This window comes from Eptesicus fuscus, chromosome 23 (genome assembly GCF_027574615.1).
Source record: "Eptesicus fuscus isolate TK198812 chromosome 23, DD_ASM_mEF_20220401, whole genome shotgun sequence".
Classification (NCBI taxonomy): Eukaryota; Metazoa; Chordata; class Mammalia; order Chiroptera; family Vespertilionidae; genus Eptesicus; species Eptesicus fuscus.
The window spans coordinates 27753354-27774092 of NC_072495.1; the positions used below are offsets into that span (position 1 = coordinate 27753354).

The following is a 20739-nucleotide window of genomic DNA, read 5'->3' on the forward strand; positions in this document are numbered from 1 at the left end:
GTCCCATCCTGTCCCTGTCATGGCCCCAGTGCCTCGCCCACCCCGGGGGGCAGGGGAGCCCCCGCTCACGCTGGAGAGTTCCCACGGGAAGGAGGAAAGATAGGACCCCTGCCCGGCGCCCTCGGCCGGAGCCCTGAGCCAGCACCTCCCCAGGCCCAGGGCCCAGGCGGACTACCCAGAGGACTCCGCGCCCAGCCAGACAGCGCCAGCGGGGCGACCTGGCCTCGTGTCACTGCCCCCTGCAGCCTCCATGGTTTCCTGCCCACGACCATCTGCCTCCCTCCCCTGTCCCTGCACCAGCCGCCTCCCTCCCCTGTCCCTGCACCAGCCGCCTCCCTCCCCTGTCCCTGCACCAGCCGCCTCCCTCCCCTGTCCCAGCACCAGCTGCTGCAGGCCGAGCCTGGCTCCTCCAGGTGCCGCCAACAAGCCTGCGAGGGCTGGCAGATGCCGGGAGCCCACACTCTCTCGGAGCCACGACAGAGGCCACGTGGCTGAGCCAGGAGGCCGAGCTCCGCCCAGGCCCGGCGGGGCGCTCACCGGCAGGCCTCGGGGCTGTAGAACTCCACCGAGGTCTCGGGAGTCATGAACGGCGCCCACATCTGCCCGGACGTCCCGTTGATCATGTTACACTGGTCCGAGTGCCAGTAGTTGACCTGCGGGGAGGCCCAGAGCAGAGGGTCAGCGGCACAGGGGCTTCCGCGGGCTCCGGCGGCCGGGCTGGCGTGTGAGTGAGGAGGGACGGGGCGCACGTCCCAGCTGTCTGGGTTGTAGGAAGAGGACGCTGCTGGGCCCGCCGCGGCCCCGGCTCTCACCTTGCTGACCCCGTTCCACTTGTCCACGAGGTGGACGCGGCTGAAGTCTTTGACGCCCGTGAACACAGTGAAGAGCCCGGAATCGGAGTTGTTGAACTGCGGACACAGCGGAGAACAGCAGCTTCCAGCTCAGGGGCGGGGAGGCACCCCGTCGCCCCCACTTAGTCCCAGGCAACCCCTGCGCCCCAGCCCCTGGGGATCGAGGGGAGGAGGATCCGCCCCCGGCGTGGCTCCCTCTCTCTCTCCCCCTCTCCCTTCCTCTCTCCGAAACCCATAAAAACATATTTGGGGGAAAAAATAATAAAAGAGAAAAAGAAAAAAGAAACAAAAGAAAAACCAGGCAGCTCGGATCAGCGCCGTCATCACCAGGTACGACCTGCCTCCTCGGCACCCACCCGCCCAATCACATCAGGGAGCCTGGATCGAACCGTGCCTGAACCCCGCCTTTGGGTTTCCAGGTACATGAGGAGCTAGGTTTTCTGCCCGTGACGACCCGCGGCCCCCAGGCCCCACGGCCAGCGGGAGGCCGGGAGCGGCAGCTCTCCGTTACACCGTCAACAACGAGAACACGTGTGTTAAAAGCCGGCGACTGGTCTCCGGGATGCGTGGGTGGGGGACGGGGAGGCCGCTGAGCCGCACGCACCTCCGCGAACAGCCCGAACTTGCCCTTGAAGGGGAACACGCCGGGCAGGTACTTGTGGATCAGGCTGATGAGGGGGTCGTCGTAGCCCCACATGACCTCGCCCACCGTGCGGTTCATGAAGGCCTGCTGGCCCAGGGAGGAGAACGCCAAGGTCATCAGCAGCTTCAGGGCCATCGGCCTCTTCTCCACCATCATGGCCGCGCTCTGCAGGGCGAGGGGACGGCGGGGCTCAGAGGCTGGGCGTGGCCGGTCCGGCCCCGGGGGGCACCCGGCCGGCGGGGCTCAGGGGTGGAGCGTCCACCTGGGAACCAGGAGGTCCCGGTCCGATGCCCAGGGAAGGGCACAGGCCCGGGTTGCGGGCTCCACCCCCAGCGTGGGGCAGCTGATTGGTGATTCTCTCATCATGGGTATTTTTCTCTCTCTCCCTCTCCCTTCCTCTCTGAAGTCAATAAGAACATATTAAAATAGAGAGAGAGAGAGAGAGAGAGAGAGAGAGCGCCCGCCGGGGGAACGTCGGGCTAAGGCCCCGCCGTGGGCGCGAGGGCGAGGGGGGCCGGGCCTCACCAGGACCAGGATGTTGGGCATGCAGACGTGGTCGCCCTCGGAGCCGCGGGACAGGTGGGGCTGGAACCGGAAGCTGCGGAACTCGCGGAAGGACACGGTGTCGTTGTCGTGGAAGGTGATGTTGCTCTTGTGCCGGAACTCCCTGCGGAGGGGGCGGGAGGTGGGCGACGCCTGGCTTCCTGGGGCGTCTCTGCCCATCCCCCGGAGCCTGGACGCCCCCCAGTCCGTCCTCCCGCCGTCTGCCCACCGCGCCCGGGAGAGCGCCCCAAAGCCCGACAGGTCCCCCGCCTGGCCGGTCCGCCTCCGTCGGTCTCTGCTCACGTGTCACCTTGTCCGAGAGCCCCCCAGCACCCCGCACAACCTAGGTACCCCCTCCCCGACGCCAGCCTAGGATTCCACTCGTTCATCGCCACCCGCCTGCCCCACCGCCACGGCTGGCAGCTCAGCGCTTTCTGTCCATTTCGGGGTTCCCTGTGCCTAGAACAGCCACAGAAATCCACCCGGTGCTCAACAGACGTTTGTCCAGTGAATGAGTGAACGAATCAATTAATAAATGAGTAGATGAGTGAATGAGTGAATCAATGAATGAACGAATCAATGAGTAAATGGGTAAGTGAATGAGGGAATGAGTGAATGAATGAGTTAATGAACAATGACTGAATGAGTGAATAATGAATGAGTGAACCAGTGAGTGAATGAATAAATGGTGGATGAATAAGTGAATGAATGATTGCAGAGTGAATGAATGAGTGGATAATGAATGAGTGAATGAATGAATGAGCGAGTGAATGAATGAATGAATAAATTAGTGGAGTAACTGAGTGAATGAATGAGTGGATAATGAATGAGTGAGTGGATGATTGGATGAGGGAGTGGGTGATTGGATGAGGGAGGGAGTGAATGAATGAGGAAGGGAGTGGATGCTTGCCACTGACTCTGACTAGTTTCTGGCTCCCAAACCTGGGGCACAGCTGCTGAGCGTCGCCCCTGGTTACCCAGAACCCAGCCAGCACACCCCCTGCCGGCGCTGTCCCAGAGCCAGGCCCTGCTCCTGGAGTCACCTCAGGGGCTCGGCCCAGCAGCCCCCCATCCTGTCTGCCCTGCGCCCCGCCCCGCCGCCCCCTCCAGCTCACCTGTACACGTAGGGCCCGCGCCCCCACACCTGCCCTGCGCCCCCACACCTGCCCCCCGCCCCGCCCGCTCACCTGTACACGTAGGGCCCGAGCTCCCGCACCTGCGGCCGGCGGCCCCGGAGGACCTCGCTGGGGTTAAGGACGTCGAAGAAGTAGACGGAGAAGTAGAAGGGGACCGGCAGGTCCTTCCACACGTTGAAGGTCAGGCTGCTGGGGTCGACCCGCACGTTCTGGGGGCGAGACAGGCAGCCTGTGAGGAGGGGGCCAGGCCCCGCGCCTCCCCCACACACACACACACACAGAGCCAGCGACACCCCGCCCCCACGGCGCGGCGGAAAGGGGTTTGCACGATGAAAGTGAACGGGGAATCGAGTTATGCTGGTGTGTGCGTGTGTGCGTGTGTGTGTGCGTGTGCGTGCGTGCGTGTGCGTGTGTGTGTTTTACTGATGTCAGAGAGGAAGGGAGAGGGAGAGAGAGAGAAACATCCATGACGAGAGAGAATCATGGATCGGCTGCCTCCTGCACGCCCCCCACTGGGGATCGAGCTCACAACCCGGGCATGGGCCCTGACCGGAATCGAACCCAGGACCCTGGTCTACAGGCCGATGCTCTATCCCAGGGGTCCTCAAACTTTTTTTTTTTAATTGATTTTTTACAGAGAGGAAGGGAGAGGGACAGAGAGTCAGAAACATCGATGAGAGAGAAACATCGACCAGCTGCCTCCTGCACACCCCCCACTGGGGATGTGCCCGCAACCAAGGTACATGCCCTTGACCGGAATCGAACCCGGGACCTCTCAGTCCGCAGGCCGATGCTCCATCCACTGAGCCAAACCGGTTTCGGCGTCCTCAAACTTTTTAAACAGGGGCCAGTTCACTGTCCCTCAGACCGCTGGAGGGCCGGACTATAGTTTAAAAAAACTATGAACAAATTCCTATGCACACTGCACATATCTTATTTTGAAGTAAAAACACAAAACGGCAAAAACACCCGCATGTGGCCCGCGGGCCGTAGTTTGAGGACGCCTGCTCTATCCACTGAGCCACACTGGCCAGAGCTGTTCTCAGCTCTTCACCACAGGACCCCTCCCTGAGCAGCGCCCCCCACTCCCCCTCCACCCTCCCCCTCCCGCCTTCCCCAGCAGCCGCGCCAAGCATTGCCATTGTCTTCGCTTCCTCCTCACTTTGAAGGAGGGCCTAAGTGAGCCCTCCACCGCTGACCCTGACCTTTGTCCAGGAAGGTCCTGCTGGGGTGGGGGAGGGGGAGCCGGGATCGCTGTGAGGTGAAGGCCACAAGATGGGGAGTGAGGTGGGGGAGCTGGGGGGGAGCTGTGTGCCGGCCGTGGGGAGCACGAGGCCTGTCTCCAGCTCCGTCCGAATGTGGACGAGGCTTCTGGGACCAAGATACCACGGTGTGTGTCGGCGGGGGGGGGGGGGGCTGCGGGGCACTGATGGGGCCACCCCCAAACCAAAGGCGTCAGCGGCCCTGAGGGCTCAGTTCTTCCAGGTCCCCCCCATTTCATGAGCTTCTTTTTCTTTTCCTTTTTCAATGGATCTTTATTGATGTCAGAGAGGAAGGGAGAGGGATAGAGAGAGAAACATCCATGATGAGAGAGGATCATGGACCGGCTGCCTCCTGCACGCCCCCCACTGGGGATGGAGCCCGCAACCCGGGCCTGTGCCCTGACCGGGAATCGAACCCTGACCTCCTGGTTCCTAGGTCGACGCTCAGCCCCTGAGCCCTGCCTCACACCTTCAGGCCACAGCTGGCTCACCAGCTGCCCTGGCACCACCTCCCGGAGGGGTGACCTCCCTGTGGGGAGAGGGGTGACCCCTTCCCTGCACAGTCCGGAGGGCTGCCCAGACAGGGGCTGTGCACTGGGCGCCGGCACCGGAGCGGGGCTTTGCGAGGAACAGACGGGGCGGGCGATCTTGGCCGGGACTCAGCCGTGCAAAGGCCAGGAAGGAAGCTGGACTTATCTCCACGTCCGCCAGCAACAAATGCACTTTAAAAACACGTCTTAAAATAACCCGCGTGGCCATCAACAGACACACCGCCGGGTCCCCAGACAGACCCCCCTCAGGTCAGGAGGGAGCCGACTGCGGGGAAAGCCGCCGCGGGCGGTTGGACGGACAGACGGACGGAGCCGAGCAAGGACGAGGGGCAGGTCCAGGCGGTGCCCAGGCGGAGAGCCCAGGCCTCGCGGGACCATCCGCTGCGGGCGGGACCTCGCCCGGGGGACCCTCCTCCCCCCTCCCCCCCCGCACATCCGGGTCCTGTGGTTTGGGGTCTGGACCCCCGGCCTTTCCTCCCTGAGAGCATCTGGGCCTCAGCTGTGTCTGCGCTCCAGGCCAGAGAAGCAGCAGAACCGGCTGCGGCTGAGGCTGAGGCTGAGGCCAGGGCCAGCGGCAGTCAGTGACCCCCACCCCCACCCCGGCACCCGCCAATCCATCAGGCGAGATCTGACCCTGAAGGACTCACCTGGGGAGCTGCTGAATGTTCCATTGGACCCTCCCCTGGGGCCTCCCCTAAAATCTCCCCCAAAGCCCTTAGGACGGAGGACCCAGCCCCTCCCCCTCCGGACCTCCCGTGCCCCCCCTCACCCCCCAGGCTCGTCACCATCACCTCCCTCCCTCCGGAGCCACAAGGCCCTTCCTTGGCCTCTAGAACGCGCTTCCCGAGCCCATTCCTCCCAGGAACTCCTGCTTCCACCCCCGAGATGCACCCGATAAATGCTCTCTTGCGTGTGGGTCTCGCTCTGAATTCTTTCCTCGCCAGAACCCAAGGCCCGAGGTCGCTGAGCCCAGGCTGGGCCTGACCCCACGGGTCAGACACCGGGTCGGTCCGGCCGCCCACAGCCGAGCCACCACGCGGCCAGGATCCCACCCTGGGCCCAAGCCCCTGACTCCATCTCCCGCCCCCTCACCGAGGCCACATATTCTATCCCGCGCCTCCCCCAAGGTCAAAGGTCACCACCACACGAAGATTAGGAGAGAGGGTCGAGGGGACCCCTGGTTGGATGCCACTCCCTCTTATCCAGCCCACCCCTGCCCGTCGGGAGGCCTGCCCAGAAGTTTAACAAGTTTTAAAAAAAACAAAACCGATACAGCCCGGCCGGCGTGGCTCAGAGATTGAGCATCGACCTATGAACTAGGACCGTGGTCGGCAAACCGCGGCTCTCGAGCCACGTGCGGTTCTCTGGCCCCTGGAGTGCGGCTCTTCCACAAAATACCACGGCCTGGGCGAGTCTGTTTTGAAGAAGTGGCGTTAGAAGAAGTTTACGTTTAAAAAATGTGGCTCTCAAAAGAAATTTCAATCGTTGTCCTGTTGGTATTTGGCTCTGCTGACTGATGAGTTTGCCGACCACTGGCCTAGGAGGTCACAGTTCGATTCCGTCAGGGCACATGCAGGAGGCAGCCGACCCATGATTCTCTCTCATCACTAAGGTTTCTATCTCCCTCTCCCTTACTCTCTGAAATCAATAAAAATATTTTTTTAAAAAAACACCAAGCAGCCAAAATCGGTGTGGCTCAGTGGATAGAGTGTCGGCCTGTGGACTGAAGGGTCCCGGGTTCGATTCCGGTCTAGGGCATGTACCTTGGTTGCGGGCACATCCCCGGTGGGGGGCGTGCAGGAGGCAGCTGGTCGATGTTTCTCTCTCATCGATGTTTCTAACTCTCTATCCCTCTCCCTTCCTCTCTGTAAAAAATCAATAAAAAATATTAAAACAACAACACCAAGCAGGGGATACACAAGGCCACACGTGGCAGCTCTCACGTGGCAGGAGGTTTGCAAGGCCCACGAACCGGTCCGCTGTGCGCGTGGTCTGGGAGTTCCGGCGGCGGCTGCTGTGTCCCCAGGCACCTCCGGGGCCTGGGCCGGGGCCTGGCGCCCAGCAGGCCTTCAGCACGCACTGCAGACCCACCAGCAGCGTGAGCTGAGACCCACGGAATCACCCGGAAGCGTCCAGGGGCGGTTCTGCCACTCACTCCTTTGCGTATGTTTTCGTGACTCATCGTGAATGTCTTCAAAATACTCAGAGTGTGGCCGGCCGGGGGCCCAGCCTGGGCCGGGCAGTGGCCTGGCGAACGTGTGATGGAAAAGGATGAAAATTTCATCCACGTTCGTTTTTAGCTATTAGCCTACTTTTCTGTTCTTTTGTAAATACATTTTTATTGACGTCAGAGAGGGAGAGGGAGAGAGAGAGAAACATCCATGACGAGAGAGAATCATGGATCGGCTGCCTCCTGCACGCCCCCCACTGGGGTCGAGCCTGCCATGCAGGCCTGTGCCCTGACCGGGAATGGAACCCTGACCTCCTGGCTCCTAGGTGGACGCTCAGCCCCTGAGCCTCGCCGGCCGGGCATGTGACACCGATGACGGCAGCAGAGCCGAGGGCAGGCGCCCTCTGTCCCTTCCCAGGCAGGGTGCGGCTGCCCTCTCCTCCTCGCTCCCGACCGGCCGCGTGGACATCACCCCTTCCCCCGCCCCCCCGACCCCGTGGCAGCGCAGAGAGAGTGACAAGACCCCCCACCCCTGCCCTGAAGACGGCACCGGGCGCCACTGTGTCACAGGACTATTGCCCAATGAGCCGCCTCGGCGGCCGTGGCCTCAATCCAGGAACACGTGGCGGGGTGGCCGAGGTCGTGAACCACCAGACAGCGCGCTCCCGCCGGCAGGAACCCCGGGCCCGGGGCTGCCGCCCTCGGAGGCTGACCCCAGCGATGGCCAGCCACACACACACACACACACACACACACACACACACACACACACGGCACTCCGAGAAATGCACGTTCTGCCGACCTGACCAAAACAATGGTGTCCTTTGGAATCACGCGCCCGGACGGCTGCTGTCTTTATTATTTACTGTTTTACTACCTGAGGGGAAGGGGTCAGTGCCCCTGACTAAACAGTCCGTCAGGAACTGCACATTTTAAAATGCTGGGGCGTCGCCCCCCCCCCCCCCCCCCCCCCCGCCCAGCCGCAGGCTGGAAGCCGCGGGTTAATCTTTCGCAAGAGGCAACCCGTGCTGTCATGTCCCAGGGCCCTGGGTCTGGGCGTCTACAAATCCAATCCCAGCCTCGGCCAGGGCTGGCTCCCACTCCACCGGGTCAAGCCCCATAGGCCTGGCCAGTGTGCTCAGTGGTTAGAGCGTCGGCCTACGAACCAGGAGGTTTGATTCCCGGTCAGAGCACAGGCCCGGGTTGTGGGCTCCATCCCCAGTGGGGGGCGTGCAGGAGGCAGCCGATCCACGATTCTCTCTCATCATGGATGTTTCTCTCCCTCCCTCCCTCCCTCCCTCCCTCTCCCTTCCTCTCTGAAGTCAACACAAATACATTTAATAAAATAAAAAATAAACTCCGCACGCGGTCCCCCGTGGCCTGGCCTACCTTTCCTCTCACCAACGTCCCCTCACTCCTCCCCAGTCCACCGGCCTGTCTCCTCACCCTCCGGTGCCTCAGCAACTGCCCGTCTCCGGCCTCTGCACGTGCGGTGCCCTCTGCCTGGCAGGCTGTGCCCACGCCGGCCTGCTCCTTGGGGACCCTTCCCCACTGGCCGCCAGGGGCACCTGTCTGCCCGGCCCCCTCCCTGCCTGTGAGCAAAAGCCTTCAGAGTCTTTTGTGCATTTAAAAAAAAAATGTTTTCATTGATGTCAGAGAGGAAGGGAGAGGGAGAGGGAGAAACATCCATGAAGAGAGAATCCTGGACCGGCTGCCTCCTGCACGCCCCCCACTGGGGATGGAGCCTGCAACTGGGCCTGTGCCCTGACCGGGAATCGAACCGTGACCTCCTGGTTCATAGGTCGACGCCCAACCCCTGAGCCACGCCGGCAGGGCTCAATCAATAAGTTTAAGAATAAAATAAAGTAAAATGGATCCCAACCTCCGTGGCCTCCCCGGGAACGTGGCCTCTGTGGCCGCCTCGGGCTCTGGGAGGAGGGCAGGCAGCTCTGCCTTGATGGGGCCGCGTGTACGAGGCAGGCAGGGCGCCCGGGAGGCCTCCCGCCGCCCACATGCGTGTGACTTCTGGGCCAGCAGGCGGACCTCCGGATCCTCGGGGCGTCAGCACCGGTGGAGAGAGGCTGAGGGACAAGGGCCGTGAGTCCGGGGAGGGGGGGACACATCCTGCGGACAAACACACGGCCTCAGGAGGAAGCCCGGACCCGCGTCACCTCCGGGCGAGGCCCCGGGGGGCGGGGAGCGGCGGCCTCTCGCGGTGCCTTTCTGTGTCCCCGCGGCGGCACCTCTCACACACTTTCCGATCGGGTCCCCCTGCCCCCGCTACCCTCGTCTCAGTCCGCCAGCTGTCAGGGTGCGTGACCGCCGAGAACACCCCCATCCGCAGGAGAGGAAGCCGGCTCTCAGGACAAAGTCACGCTCCCGGGAGCCCGGCCCCGGGGTCGGAGGTGCACCCGGCGTCCTGGGGGGGGGGGGGGGTGTGAGGGCCGGGCACTCACGCTGCCGGGGGTCAGACGGGGTCCCCCAGAATTCGCGTCCACCTGGGGCCTCCGAAGGGGCCTGATTTGGACGCAGCCTCCGCGCAGATAAAATTAGTTCAGGATCCTCGATGAGTCATCCTGGGTTCAGCGGGGCCCTGACTCCGAGGACAGGCGTCCTTATAAGCCTGGCTCAGCAGGTGAGCGTCGCCCTAGGAGCCAGGAGGTCACGGTTCGATTCCCGGTCAGGGCACAGGCCCGGGTTTCGGGCTCGATCCCCCATGCGGGGCGTGCAGGAGGCGGCCGGTCCAGGATTCTCTCTCATCACTGATGTTTCTCTCTCTCTCTCTCCCTTGTGCTCTGATATCAATAAAACTATATATATTTTAAAGTGTGTTTTTTTTGCTTTAAATATATATATATACTTTTTTTAAAAATTGATTTCAGAGAGGAAGGGAGAGATAGAAACATCCATGATGAGAGAGAATCCTGGATCGGCTGCCTCCTGTACACCCCCCACTGGGGATGGAGCCTGAAACCTGGGCCTGTGCCCTTGACTGGAATCAAACCTGGGACCCTTCAGTCTGCAGGCTGATGCTCTATCCACTGAGCCACACCAGCCAGGGCTTAAAGTGTTTTTAACAATAAAAATAAATGGCACGGATGCCAGAGCCACCTCATGGCTCCAGCCCCCAGCCCTAGCCCCTCTCAGCCACATGGATAAGCTCACGTCCACACCCAGGGCACCTCCCAGCTCCCAGAGGGTGACTCCCGGGGGCCTGGCCGTGCGGGGGGCCCTCCCGGCCACACCTCCGCGCAGTCCCAGGTGAAGGGCGCGCCGGGCTCATCTGGGCCCCGTTGCAGAAGACGCCTGCCGGCTACGCGTCCAGACCCGCTCCCCGCACCTCCCCGGCGGGTTCTGGTAAAGGGCACGGAGTCCTCGGCTCCCCGGCCCGCCCCGTGCCCTCCGGCACACACACACCGGAGCCGCCCACCGGGGCAGCAGACAAAGCCTGAACTTTGGCACAACCTGGCCGGCTTTGGCACAGAGCAGCAGCTCCTCCCAACCCCGCCACCGGTGTGGGCGGCCGGGAGCGGCGTGGGCCCGAGGGCTCGCCGCCCGGCCGCCTGTGAGCCAGCGGCTCTGGGCCTCCGCCTGCCCGGCTGCCCGCCCTGGGGTCTCCCATCCGGCCCCGCTCCCTCTGGGTTTTTCCCCGAAGGAAAAGGAAAAGAGGGCGCTGAGCTGAACCCCAGTTCTCGGCCTGGCCACCTGAGACGTGAGGAACCCTGCCCGAGAACACGCGTGGCCGCTCCCGGCCGGTGTGGCTCCGTGGGGGGCGTCGGGACACGGAGCACCTGACCCCTGCAGCGTGTTGACCGCGTGTCGGTCTGCCCCGAGGGCCGTGGCCGGGAGGGCAGGGACCGCCGTGGCGTTTGTCTGTGTCCCGAGCGCCTGGACCGCTGCCTGGCACAGGCCTGCAGACTCTCAGATATCGATCAGACGGGTGTTTGGGAGGCCCGGCTGGCTCCGCGGGGAGGGGCGGGACGAGTGGCCGGTGTGGCCGGTGTGGCCCTGCGAGGGGCCACGGGGCTGGCTCCCCCGCCCCCCGCACGGCCCGCTCCACTCTGACCACGCCGCTCTCTCTGCAGCCAGATGCTCTTTTTCCTTTTTTAATCCTCACCCAAAGGTATTTTTCCCGTTGGTTTTCAGAGAGTGGAAGGGAGGGGGGGACAGAGAGAGACACCTCGATGGGACCGGGGACGGGGATCGAACCTGGGACCCTTCAGTCTGCAGGCCGAGGCTCTATCCACTGAGCCACACCGGCCAGGGCCAGAATGCTCTTAAAAAAAATGCAGCCCTGACCGGTGTGGCCCAGTGGATAGAGCGTCGGCCTGCAGACTCAAGGGTCCCAGGTTCGATTCCGGTCAAGGGCACGTACCTTGGTTGCGGGCACATCCCCGGTAGTAGGTGTGTGGGAGGCAGCTGATCGATGTTTCTCTCCCACCGATGTTTCTAGCTCTCTCTCCCTCTCCCTTCCTCTCTGTAAACAATCAAAATGTATTTTTAAAAAATGCAGATTGGAGCATTTCCCGCCCCTGGTTGAACCCTCCCCCCCATGGGGTAACGCCCTCCGGCCCCGCCGCCCAGGCCTTCTCCGCCCACCACCAGGCTCTGTCCTGCCTCAGGGCCTTGGCACGTGCTGTGGTGCTCCCTGGCATTCTGCCCCGCAGCCCCCGGCTCCGAGGCTGGGTTCCTATGTCTCGCTGGCAGAAGTGGGGCAGGTGGGGCAGCTGGGGGGCTGATGCCCCTTTGCCCCCGAACAGTCTCCGCACTCCGTGCGCTCAGGTTGCGCCTCCGAGCTCACAGCCTTCGAGACGGCTTTGTCTGACTCGATCCACGGCCTCTAGGAGGTGGTAGCTCAGTGGTCGGCAAACTCGTTCGTCCACAGAGCCAAATATCAACAGGACAACGATTGAAATTTCTCTTGAGAGCCACATTTTTAAAACTTAAACTTCTTCTAACGCCACTTCTTCCATATAGACTCGCCCAGGCCGTGGTGTTTTGTGGAAGAGCCACACTCCAGGGGCCAAAGAGCCGCACGTGGCTCGCGAGCCGCGGTTTGCCGACCACGGTGGTAGCTGAACAGCTAATTATTTTTGTGTGTGTGTGTCTTTTTTAAATATGTTTTTATTGACTTTAGAGAGAGAGGAAGGGAGAGGGACAGAGAGAGAGAAACAGCGATGACGAGAGAGTCGGCGATCGGCCGCCTCCTGCACGCCCCCCACAGGGGAGCGAGCCTGCAACCCGGGCCTGTGCCCCGACTGGGAATTGAACCGTGACCTCCTGGTTCCTAGGTCGACGCTTAACCCCTGAGCCACGCCGGCCGGGCCTGGGTGTGTTTTGAAGCCTCAGACCTCCTGGCGGTTTGCCCTGGCGGGCGTGTCTCAGCGGTTCCCGCGTCGGCCTGAGGACCAAAGGGTCGTGGGTCCAATTCCCGATCAAGGGCACGTGAACCTGGGTCGCAGGTGAGATCCCCAGCCCAGCTCAGCACCTGGGCAGGAGGCGGCCGGCCGCTGTGTCGCTCTCACATCCGTGTTTCTCTCTCTCTCCCCCCTCCCTCCCTCCCTCCCTCCCTTCCTCCCTCCTTCCCTCCTTCTCTCTCTCAAAATCAATGGATTTTTTCTCACCCCCAGATAATGTAAATCAGACTTCGATTTTCCCGATTAAAATACTGACGCACAAAACACCAACGGGAGAAACGTCCTCAGGTTTGGATTCTCAACAACAGAACCACCTCCTGCCGACGGCTCCGCGTGGGAGCAGAGCGGGTCAGGGCTGCCTGAGACTGTGGGCGCGGGCGGCCGGGGTGCGGGAGCCGCCACTGAGAGGGGACCGAGGGCGGGGGGGGGGGGGGGGGCGGATGGGCTGTGGGCGGGGCTGAGCCGCCTTGGACCCCCCTGAGCCGGAGCCGGAGCCGGAGCCGGAGCCGCCGCTGAATCAGGGGAAGGTCCGGGCCCGGGACGCCGTGGGGAGTGGCCGGGCAAAGGCGCGTGGACAGCGATGCGGCTGAGCTCACAGGGAGTGCGTGAGCTCAGAGGGCGCCTGCGCCCTCCGACACCCAAGGTCAGGGGTCAAGGAGACAGACACGGGAGACAGGGCAGGAGGCCCCTTCAAGCGTCCGCGGAGCCGCCCGAGAGCCCCGAAAGGGGGAAGGAACCTCCCGGAATGCGAGAAGCGAGCAAGGGTCAGGCCACTCCTGTTCCTTCCCCTGCCCGGGCCGGGAACAGGAAGAAACGGGGGGGGGGGGGGGGAGACAGAAAATGTACAGGGTGACAGGTCACAGGTCCCTGGGTCACAGGTCGTGGCCTCCGGGCTCAGGGGCTCCCAGACCGCATCGCCCCCCAGGGCCTCGCCGGCCCGGCCCCCACGAGCTCTGTGCGTCCTGCTTCTCTGCGTCTCGGCTCCTGAGGCCGCTCCCGGGCCAGGCCGCCCGGAGGAGGAGGGAGGCGCACGGAGGCGGCCTGCCGGGTGGTTTGCCCGCTGTTTCTCGTGGAGCCCGACACGGAGTTCTCCGCAGGGGGGTGCTCCACTGCGGGTCCTGGGGGGTCCCCTGACTCGGATCCCGCACAGAAGCCGGGCCCCCGGGGCCGCCGTGACGGACAAGGACGTGGGAACAGCCTCCTGGGCACCAACGCCCCGCGAGCCCGCAGCCGCCGCGGGAGGCGAGCTCTGGGCAACCCACTGCCCCTCCCGGCGGCACAGCCGTGTCGGTCATTCCCGGGACCTGCTCCCCGAAGGAGAAACGCCAGCCCCGGGGCCCCGCTGGGATACACAGCATGTGTGTGCACCGCCAACACACGGACACAGGTCAACACACATGTACATGTGTGCTCCGTGCATGCTCACACACCAACACAGAGACGCATGTAAACACTTGTGTGGTCATGCACACCGGCATGGGGCCATAGTAACGTGTGTGCGCACGTGCCCACACATGTAACACACACCCACATGCACCGGCACACATTGCCACGTGGGTGCCCACGGGCCCGCACATGCAAACGATGGGCTCCCGTAGGTTGTTGGTGTGTGGACACATGTCAACACACGGATCCATGTATACACCAATACAGAGGCATGTGCCTGCACGTGTTGACACAGTGAACATGTGTGCACGTGCTTTGGCATGTGATCGCCCTAAAACACACATGTGCACATGGCCACACAGGTTCCTGGGCCACCAGTCATGTGTGCACAATTGGCCCACGCGTGCACACATCAGCACCCACGTGTGCACACGTCCCTGTGAAGCAGAGAGCAGCTGGTCCGCCGGGAGCAGAGCAGGAACCGAAAACGACCGGCTCAGGCACGTGTGCTGCCTCCCACGGAGCCCGGCGCGGCCCTCGCACGCCCGGGGAAGGAAGTGCCTCGTGGGGGCGGGAGAGGAAGAAAACGGAGCAAACGGAGCCGGGCGGGAGCACCAGCCATGGCCATGATCCACGGCCACGATCCACGGGCACGGCCCTGTCCCCACGGCCACGTCCCCACGGCCCTGTCCCCACGGCCACGTCCCCATGGCCCATCCCCACGGCCCTGTCCCCCACGGCCACAACCCCACGGCCACGTCCCATGGCCCGTCCCCACGGCTCCCCTAAGCAGCCAGGCGCGGGGCCTGCAGGAAGCACCCGCCATCCGGGGCCGGGAGCGGTCCGTCCGCCACCGCGATGCCCTCCGGCACAGCTGCCCGGGCAGATCCTGCAGGACGGACAGGCCGGGCCCAGCGGGGCCACAGCAGGAGGCTGCCTCCCAGCTCCCTGGGCATCGGAGTCCGGGCCGTGGCCCTGAGGGAGGGGTGGGGGCGCATCCCAGCGGCTCTGGAGGAGGAAACGCGGAGGAGAGGCCGGGAACCCACCGGTCTGGCCACGCGGGGACAGGAACGGGGAGGCGGACCCGGGCCTAGACTGGGGGGCCCTGCCCCCAACACCCAGGCCAGCTGCTGGGGACGCAGAGGAGGGGCACGGGGTCGCCCGGGCTCCCTGGATGGACAACCTGGTTCTACCCCTCCGGCCGGCCGTGTGCCCTGGGCAGGTGACTCCCCCAGTCTGTGCCTCCCGCGCCCAGGGCACGGAGCGGCGCGTCCGGGTACCACACAGCCGGGCGAGCGCGGAGTGACGGCGTCGGGCGGACTCGGCGCTCATTACGGTTATCTCTGCTCATTACGGTTATCTCCCTCATTACTGTTATCCCCGCAGCCTCGCCTCTAACCGATGGGCCCGGCGCTGCCAAAGGGCACGGAGGGCGGGGCGGGCGGGGGAGGGAGGAGCAGGGACCTCAGCGCTGACCTCTGCTCACGCCGCCCCCCCCCCCCCGCGTGAGCCCCCCGGGCCGTGGGGACACCACAGCGACCGTGACAGCCCAGCCCCCGCCCCCGCCGGCTCCCTGCTCACGGAGAAAGAGCACCAGGAGGGAACACGGGGAATAATGGGGTCGGCTCTTAGGGAAACGGGGATGAGCTACCCAGACATCTGGGGGGGCGGGCGGGGTGAGCCCTCCGGGCAGAGGGAAAAGCAAGCCAGCGGCTCCGGGGGGACCAGGCCTGGCGGGCGGGGGGACCATCCAGGAGACAGCGAGGCCCGGCCGGCCGGCTCAGCGGGTTTGACCGTCGACCTCGGAACCAAGAGGTCACGGTTGATTCCCGGTCAGGGCACAGGCCCGGGGCGTGCAGGCGGCAGGCGATCCATGGTCCTCTCTCATCATGGATGTTTCTGTCTCTCTCCCTCGCCCTTCCTCTCTGAAATCAATACAAATACATTTTAAAAATACAAAGGTGATCTCCCTTTAAAAGTAAAAACAGAAACAAGCGTGTGTGCAGGGCACTGGAGTCCGGGGGGCCAGGCCTGCGGGCTCGACCCCGGGGGGTGGGTGCACAGCTCCCGTCCCCCCGTCTGCCTCCGAAATAGTCTCTCTCCCCACCCCCCACCCCCCGGCACGCACATACCAGCAAGGTCACCTGAGGCAGGTGACTACCTTCAGCTTCTATTGCCCAACTGTCCGTGAGGATGAGACATGTGTCCCAGGATCCCCCTGGACTAAAGGAGGGGGTGGGCACAGAGTCCCTGGCCACTGCCTGGCGCCGGCGATACGGGGTCCTGTTCCTCGGGGGGGGGGGGGGGCGGGGTTAGGTCGGGCATCTCTCAGCTGGTCCCACCCACGGGGGCGGGGGAGGGGGTTTCTCCTGGAGACCTCGGGACACGGCGCTCCGCTCGGGCCTCCTGGTTTGGGGTCTGATCCACTTGGCCATTCTTTGGAGAAAGCTATGGATTTGCTGCTCTTTTATGTATTTCTTTTTAAAGAAATATTACGTTTTTATCGATTTCAGAGAGGAAGGGAGAGGGAGAGAGAGAAACATCCACGATGCCAGAGAATCCCCGATCGGCTGCCTCCTGCACGCCCCCCACGGGGGACCGAGCCCGCCAGCCCGAGTGTGAGCCCCGGTGGGGAACCGAACTGATGGAATCGTGACCTCCCGGGTCATAGGTCGACGCTAAATGGGCGCCAGTCCTCCAGCGCCCTCCCTGGGTCTGGGAAGCCCACCCACCCACCCAAGAGCTCCCGCCGCGTCTCCTGGGACCCAGGTGCGGTGACGAGGGCTCCTCCCCACGAGGCCACAGCTGTCAACCCCGCCCGCGGCTGACCCCTGCCCTGCCTCAGTTTCCTCATCCGCGGGGAGGCACCACACCGCCGCCTCCGCCTGTTGCACAAGTGCCCGGATTCGCAGGAGGGCCGCGGTGCCCCCGGGCACTTCCACACACACGCCGCCGCCCGTGGCGTCACCGTGTCGCCAGCAGGCAACCCCGACGGGCCCTGTCTGACAGGTGACGCGCCCGCGGCCCGCCGCCCTCCCCCACGGATCACGGCCCGCCCGCCGGGTCTGCAGCCCTGGCTCCGGCAGCCGGCCGGCGCTGCGAACTCTGCCGTGCTCCTCACGCCCGCCAGCTGCCCGAGAAATGCACATGGAGCCCCCAGAGGGACAGAGGAATGATCATACGAGCCCGGCCGGGGGGCTCAGCGGCGGAGCGTTCACCTGTGAACCGGGAGGTCAGGGTTCGATCCCCAGTCAGGGCACAGGCCCGGGTTGCGGGCTCGATCCCCAGTAGGGGGCGTGCAGGAGGCAGCCGATCCATGACTCTCTCTCATCATCCATGTTTCTACCTCTCTCCCTCTCTCCCTTCCCCTCTCTCTAGAATTAATAAAAATAGTTAATAAAGTTAATAGTTAAAAAAAGAATGCGATGCCGCCGAAACCGGTTTGGCTCAGTAGATAGAGCGTCGGCCTGCGGACTGAAGGGTCCCGGGTTCGATTCCGGTCAAGGGCATGTACCTTGGTTGCGGGCACATCCCCAGTAGGAGGTGTGCAGGAGGCAGCTGATCCATGTTTCTAACTCTCTATCCCTCTCCCTTTCACTCTGTAAAAAATTAATAAAAATATATTTTTTAAAAAAATGAAACGAAGTGGCTGCCGTTCAGAGGAACACCACGCGGCTACGAAACAAACGACCTGCGATGGGTCCGTGTGTCCGACGTGGGGGAAAGCTTCAGGGCGTCGCGGTGAAGGGAGCGGAAGCTTCCGGACAGGTGTACGTAACCGTGTGAAAAAACACAGATACACGTGCCCAGCTGGCGTGGCTCCGTGGTTGAGGTCGGGGTTCGATTCCCGCGATCAGGGCACAGGCCCGGGGTGCGGGCTCCATCCCCAGTGGGGGGCGAGCAGGAGGCGGCCAGTCCATGGTTCCCTCTCCTCATGGATGCTTCTGTCTCTCTCCCTTCCTCGCTGAAATCAGCATCTTTTTAACACACGTGTGAACGTGCAGAAGTGCGTGCTGGCCCCGTCCCTGTTGGCCAAGGCCTCGGAACGGCGATGGAGGGCCTCTCCGAGGTGAGGAACAGCAAGAGGAAAACGGTCTGTTTTCCCCGGGTGAGTTCTGTTTTCAACGTCAAGTGACCCAAACACATCAAAACAGAAATCAAAGCACAAACGTCCCATTCATGTGGCCGCGGACGTGCGCAGCCAAAGGAAGCCCGCGGCCCCTCCCGCCCGCTCCCGCCGGGTCCGGACACGGGCACCTTCCCCCGAGGAAGCGGCCTGGCGGCGCGGGGCCTGGCCGGGGGCGCGGGCTGGGCAGGGCCGGCCTGCAGCCTTCACGCCACTCCGCCCGGACCAATCGCCGCGGAGAGCCCGGAGGATGCCGGCAGCTCTCGCTCCACTTTCAGCCCAGGAATCCCAGCTCCGGGACAGCTGGGACGAGGCAGGGCTGGGAAGTCAGGCGGTGCCCGGGCACGCACACATACACACACACACACACACACACACACACGCACACGCACACACAGCGGACATGCCTAACGGAATCCACAGCCGTAGAAAGGAAACCCACTGAGAGAGGCCCAGGAATGACTGAGCGGACAACCTTCTTCCCCGATGACCAACCCGCCACCCACGATCACCCCCCCCCAAAGCAAGAGGCCCCCCCACGCTCACACCGCACAGCACGCCACCAGGGCGTCAGCCCCTCCGTGCCCTCAGCACACACACCACAGCACCGGCGGAGGTCAAGCGCTCAACTTTGAAAAGTATCGCAGGCATCCACCCCCTCCCCGCCGCCGCCGGCCGCCGCGGGCAAAGCTGCAATTCTGTCGTCGGAGGGTCCCCACGCAAGCTTCTCCCCACCATCCCCAGAGGACAAAGCGAAAAAACAAAAACACCCCCCAAAACAACAAAAAAAACCAACAACACGCTCCGACACGCAAAACACACACACACAACCCGGGAGGAACTCGGTGCTCAGGGCCGTCACAGGGATCTCCTCGCCATCAGGTCACAGGACTTGGGACAAGATTTGAAAACCAAATCACAAACTACAACGTGGCCGAGATGACTCAGATCTGACAATCGCTCCCCCCCCACCCCCATCCCCACCCCAGACCTTGAGACGGGCCTAACTTGGTCCCTGCCTGGCCGGGTCCCAGGAAGGTGGGCCAGGTCTAAGCAGAGGAAGGCTTCTTCCTTCGCTTGCTCACTCACTCACTCACTCATTCATTCATTCTCCAGGCCCCCTGCGCTGGGCTATGGGGCATGGAGAGGGGGAATCCGGGCAAGTCTCTGTTCTGAAGACGTCGCCCTAAAGCAAAGCAGGGGAGGGAGAGAGAGAGGCCACCTGGCCAGGGACAGACAGTACCCGCCTCCGCGCAGTCACCTCCGGGCCGGCGGGACCGTGGGCAGAGGTGAGCCTCCGGTTCCCACCCGGGGGCAGGTGCCGGCTGTGGCCTCACAGCTCGGAGCCACTTGGAGCTCAAGTGCAGCCTGCAACCTCCGTGGCCCTTGGGCGGCTCCAGGCTCATTCAAACGGGCCGCCCGGCCTCGCAGGGCAGGGGCTGACCGTCTGAAGGCCACCTGGCCGGGCCGGGCCGGTGGAAAGGGCAGGATTGTGTAACGCGGGGACCCTGCCTGCCTGCCCAGCCCTGGGCCTGTGCCCGCCCTGCGCGGCTCTGGAGAGAAAAGCGGCTTATCCTGCGCCCGGGAGGCAGGGCAGGGCAGGGGGAGGCTGGCCTCCGAGAGGGGCTCCCCTGGAGAGGCCGGGCAGCAGAGAGCGGCTGCGGGCACCGACTAGGCCTGGCACCCAGGGGCGCCCCTCAGGAGCCGGGGGCTCCCGGGGAACAGGCGGAGCAGACACCCCCGCGGGCGTGTGGGCGCGCTCCCGGCTCCCGGCTCCCGGCTCCCGGGGCAGCCCCACAGCGCGGCCGGGTGGGGGCACCCCGGAGCGCGAGGTCGGGCTCCCGCGTGGTGGGCCACTCGGGCCTCCCCAGCCAGCCTCCCGCCAAGCCCCGGGGCGCTCCCCTGCGCTCCCGGCCTCCGCCGGACGGGGGGCGCCGTGGGGAGGCCCAGCCCGCCCGCCCCCCGACACCCACCTTGAGGACCTGCTGCCGGATGAAGGGCGGCACCGCCACGATCATCACGGCGCCCAGCACCGCGCACAGCAGCCCGAGGGCGCCCAGCGCCGCGGCCGCCCAGCCCGCCCTGCAGCGCCCGCCCATGTCCGCGCGCCGGGGCCCACGCGGCGCTCCTGGGTCTGCGCGCCCGGAGGGAACGGGGTCCGGGCGCAGAGGCGACCGAGGCGGCGACTCCGGGGACGCGAGCGGCGGCGGCGCGGCGGGCCCGGGACGCGGGCGGAGGAGCGGCCCGGCAGGTGGCCGCCGGCTTTATGCGCCGCCCGGAGGGCCCGCCGGACCGCCCCCGGCGCCCGGGGCAGCGGGACCAGGGCTGGCGCCCGGGGCGGGGGGCGGGGCCGGGGCGGGGCGCCGATCGGACGGTCCGAGGGGGCGGGGCCGCCACGCCTCCGCTTCCCTTTCGGGGCGGCCCGGGTTCCGCGGCCCCGGCGGCCGTTGGGCCGGGCGCCCCGCCCCCTCCGCTTCCCGTCCCCTCCCCCACCGGCTCCCGCTCCCCCTCCGCCCGCCTCTCCAGCCCTGGCCGGCCTCAGGGTTCCCTTTTTGTTTTAAAAGAGGGTGTTTTTTCTTAAATAATTTTTTATTGTTGGAAGTATGACCTGTGTCCTCTTTTCCCCCACGGACCCCCTCCAGCCCCCCCCCACC

General features: G+C 64.4%; 1 protein-coding gene across 3 annotated transcripts in view; it reads right to left on the reverse strand.

The window, feature by feature from the left end:
• SCARB1 (scavenger receptor class B member 1) overlaps positions 1-20385 on the reverse strand; it is a 35497-nt gene extending 15112 nt beyond the window's left edge. For 2 of the 3 annotated variants that reach the window (XM_054712657.1, XM_054712658.1), the window contains exons 1-6: positions 20059-20274; positions 3225-3382; positions 2020-2161; positions 1456-1659; positions 813-908; positions 538-653 (exon numbers count right to left, since the gene is read on the reverse strand). In XM_054712657.1, coding sequence (XP_054568632.1) covers positions 538-653; positions 813-908; positions 1456-1659; positions 2020-2161; positions 3225-3382; positions 20059-20184 — 842 coding nt within the window. In that variant the 5' untranslated portion in view covers positions 20185-20274. Of the gene's footprint in view, positions 1-537; positions 654-812; positions 909-1455; positions 1660-2019; positions 2162-3224; positions 3383-20058 lie in introns of all 3 variants that reach the window. The other variant, XM_054712659.1, reaches the window with a different exon arrangement.
• Between the last annotated feature and the right edge of the window lie 354 nt (positions 20386-20739).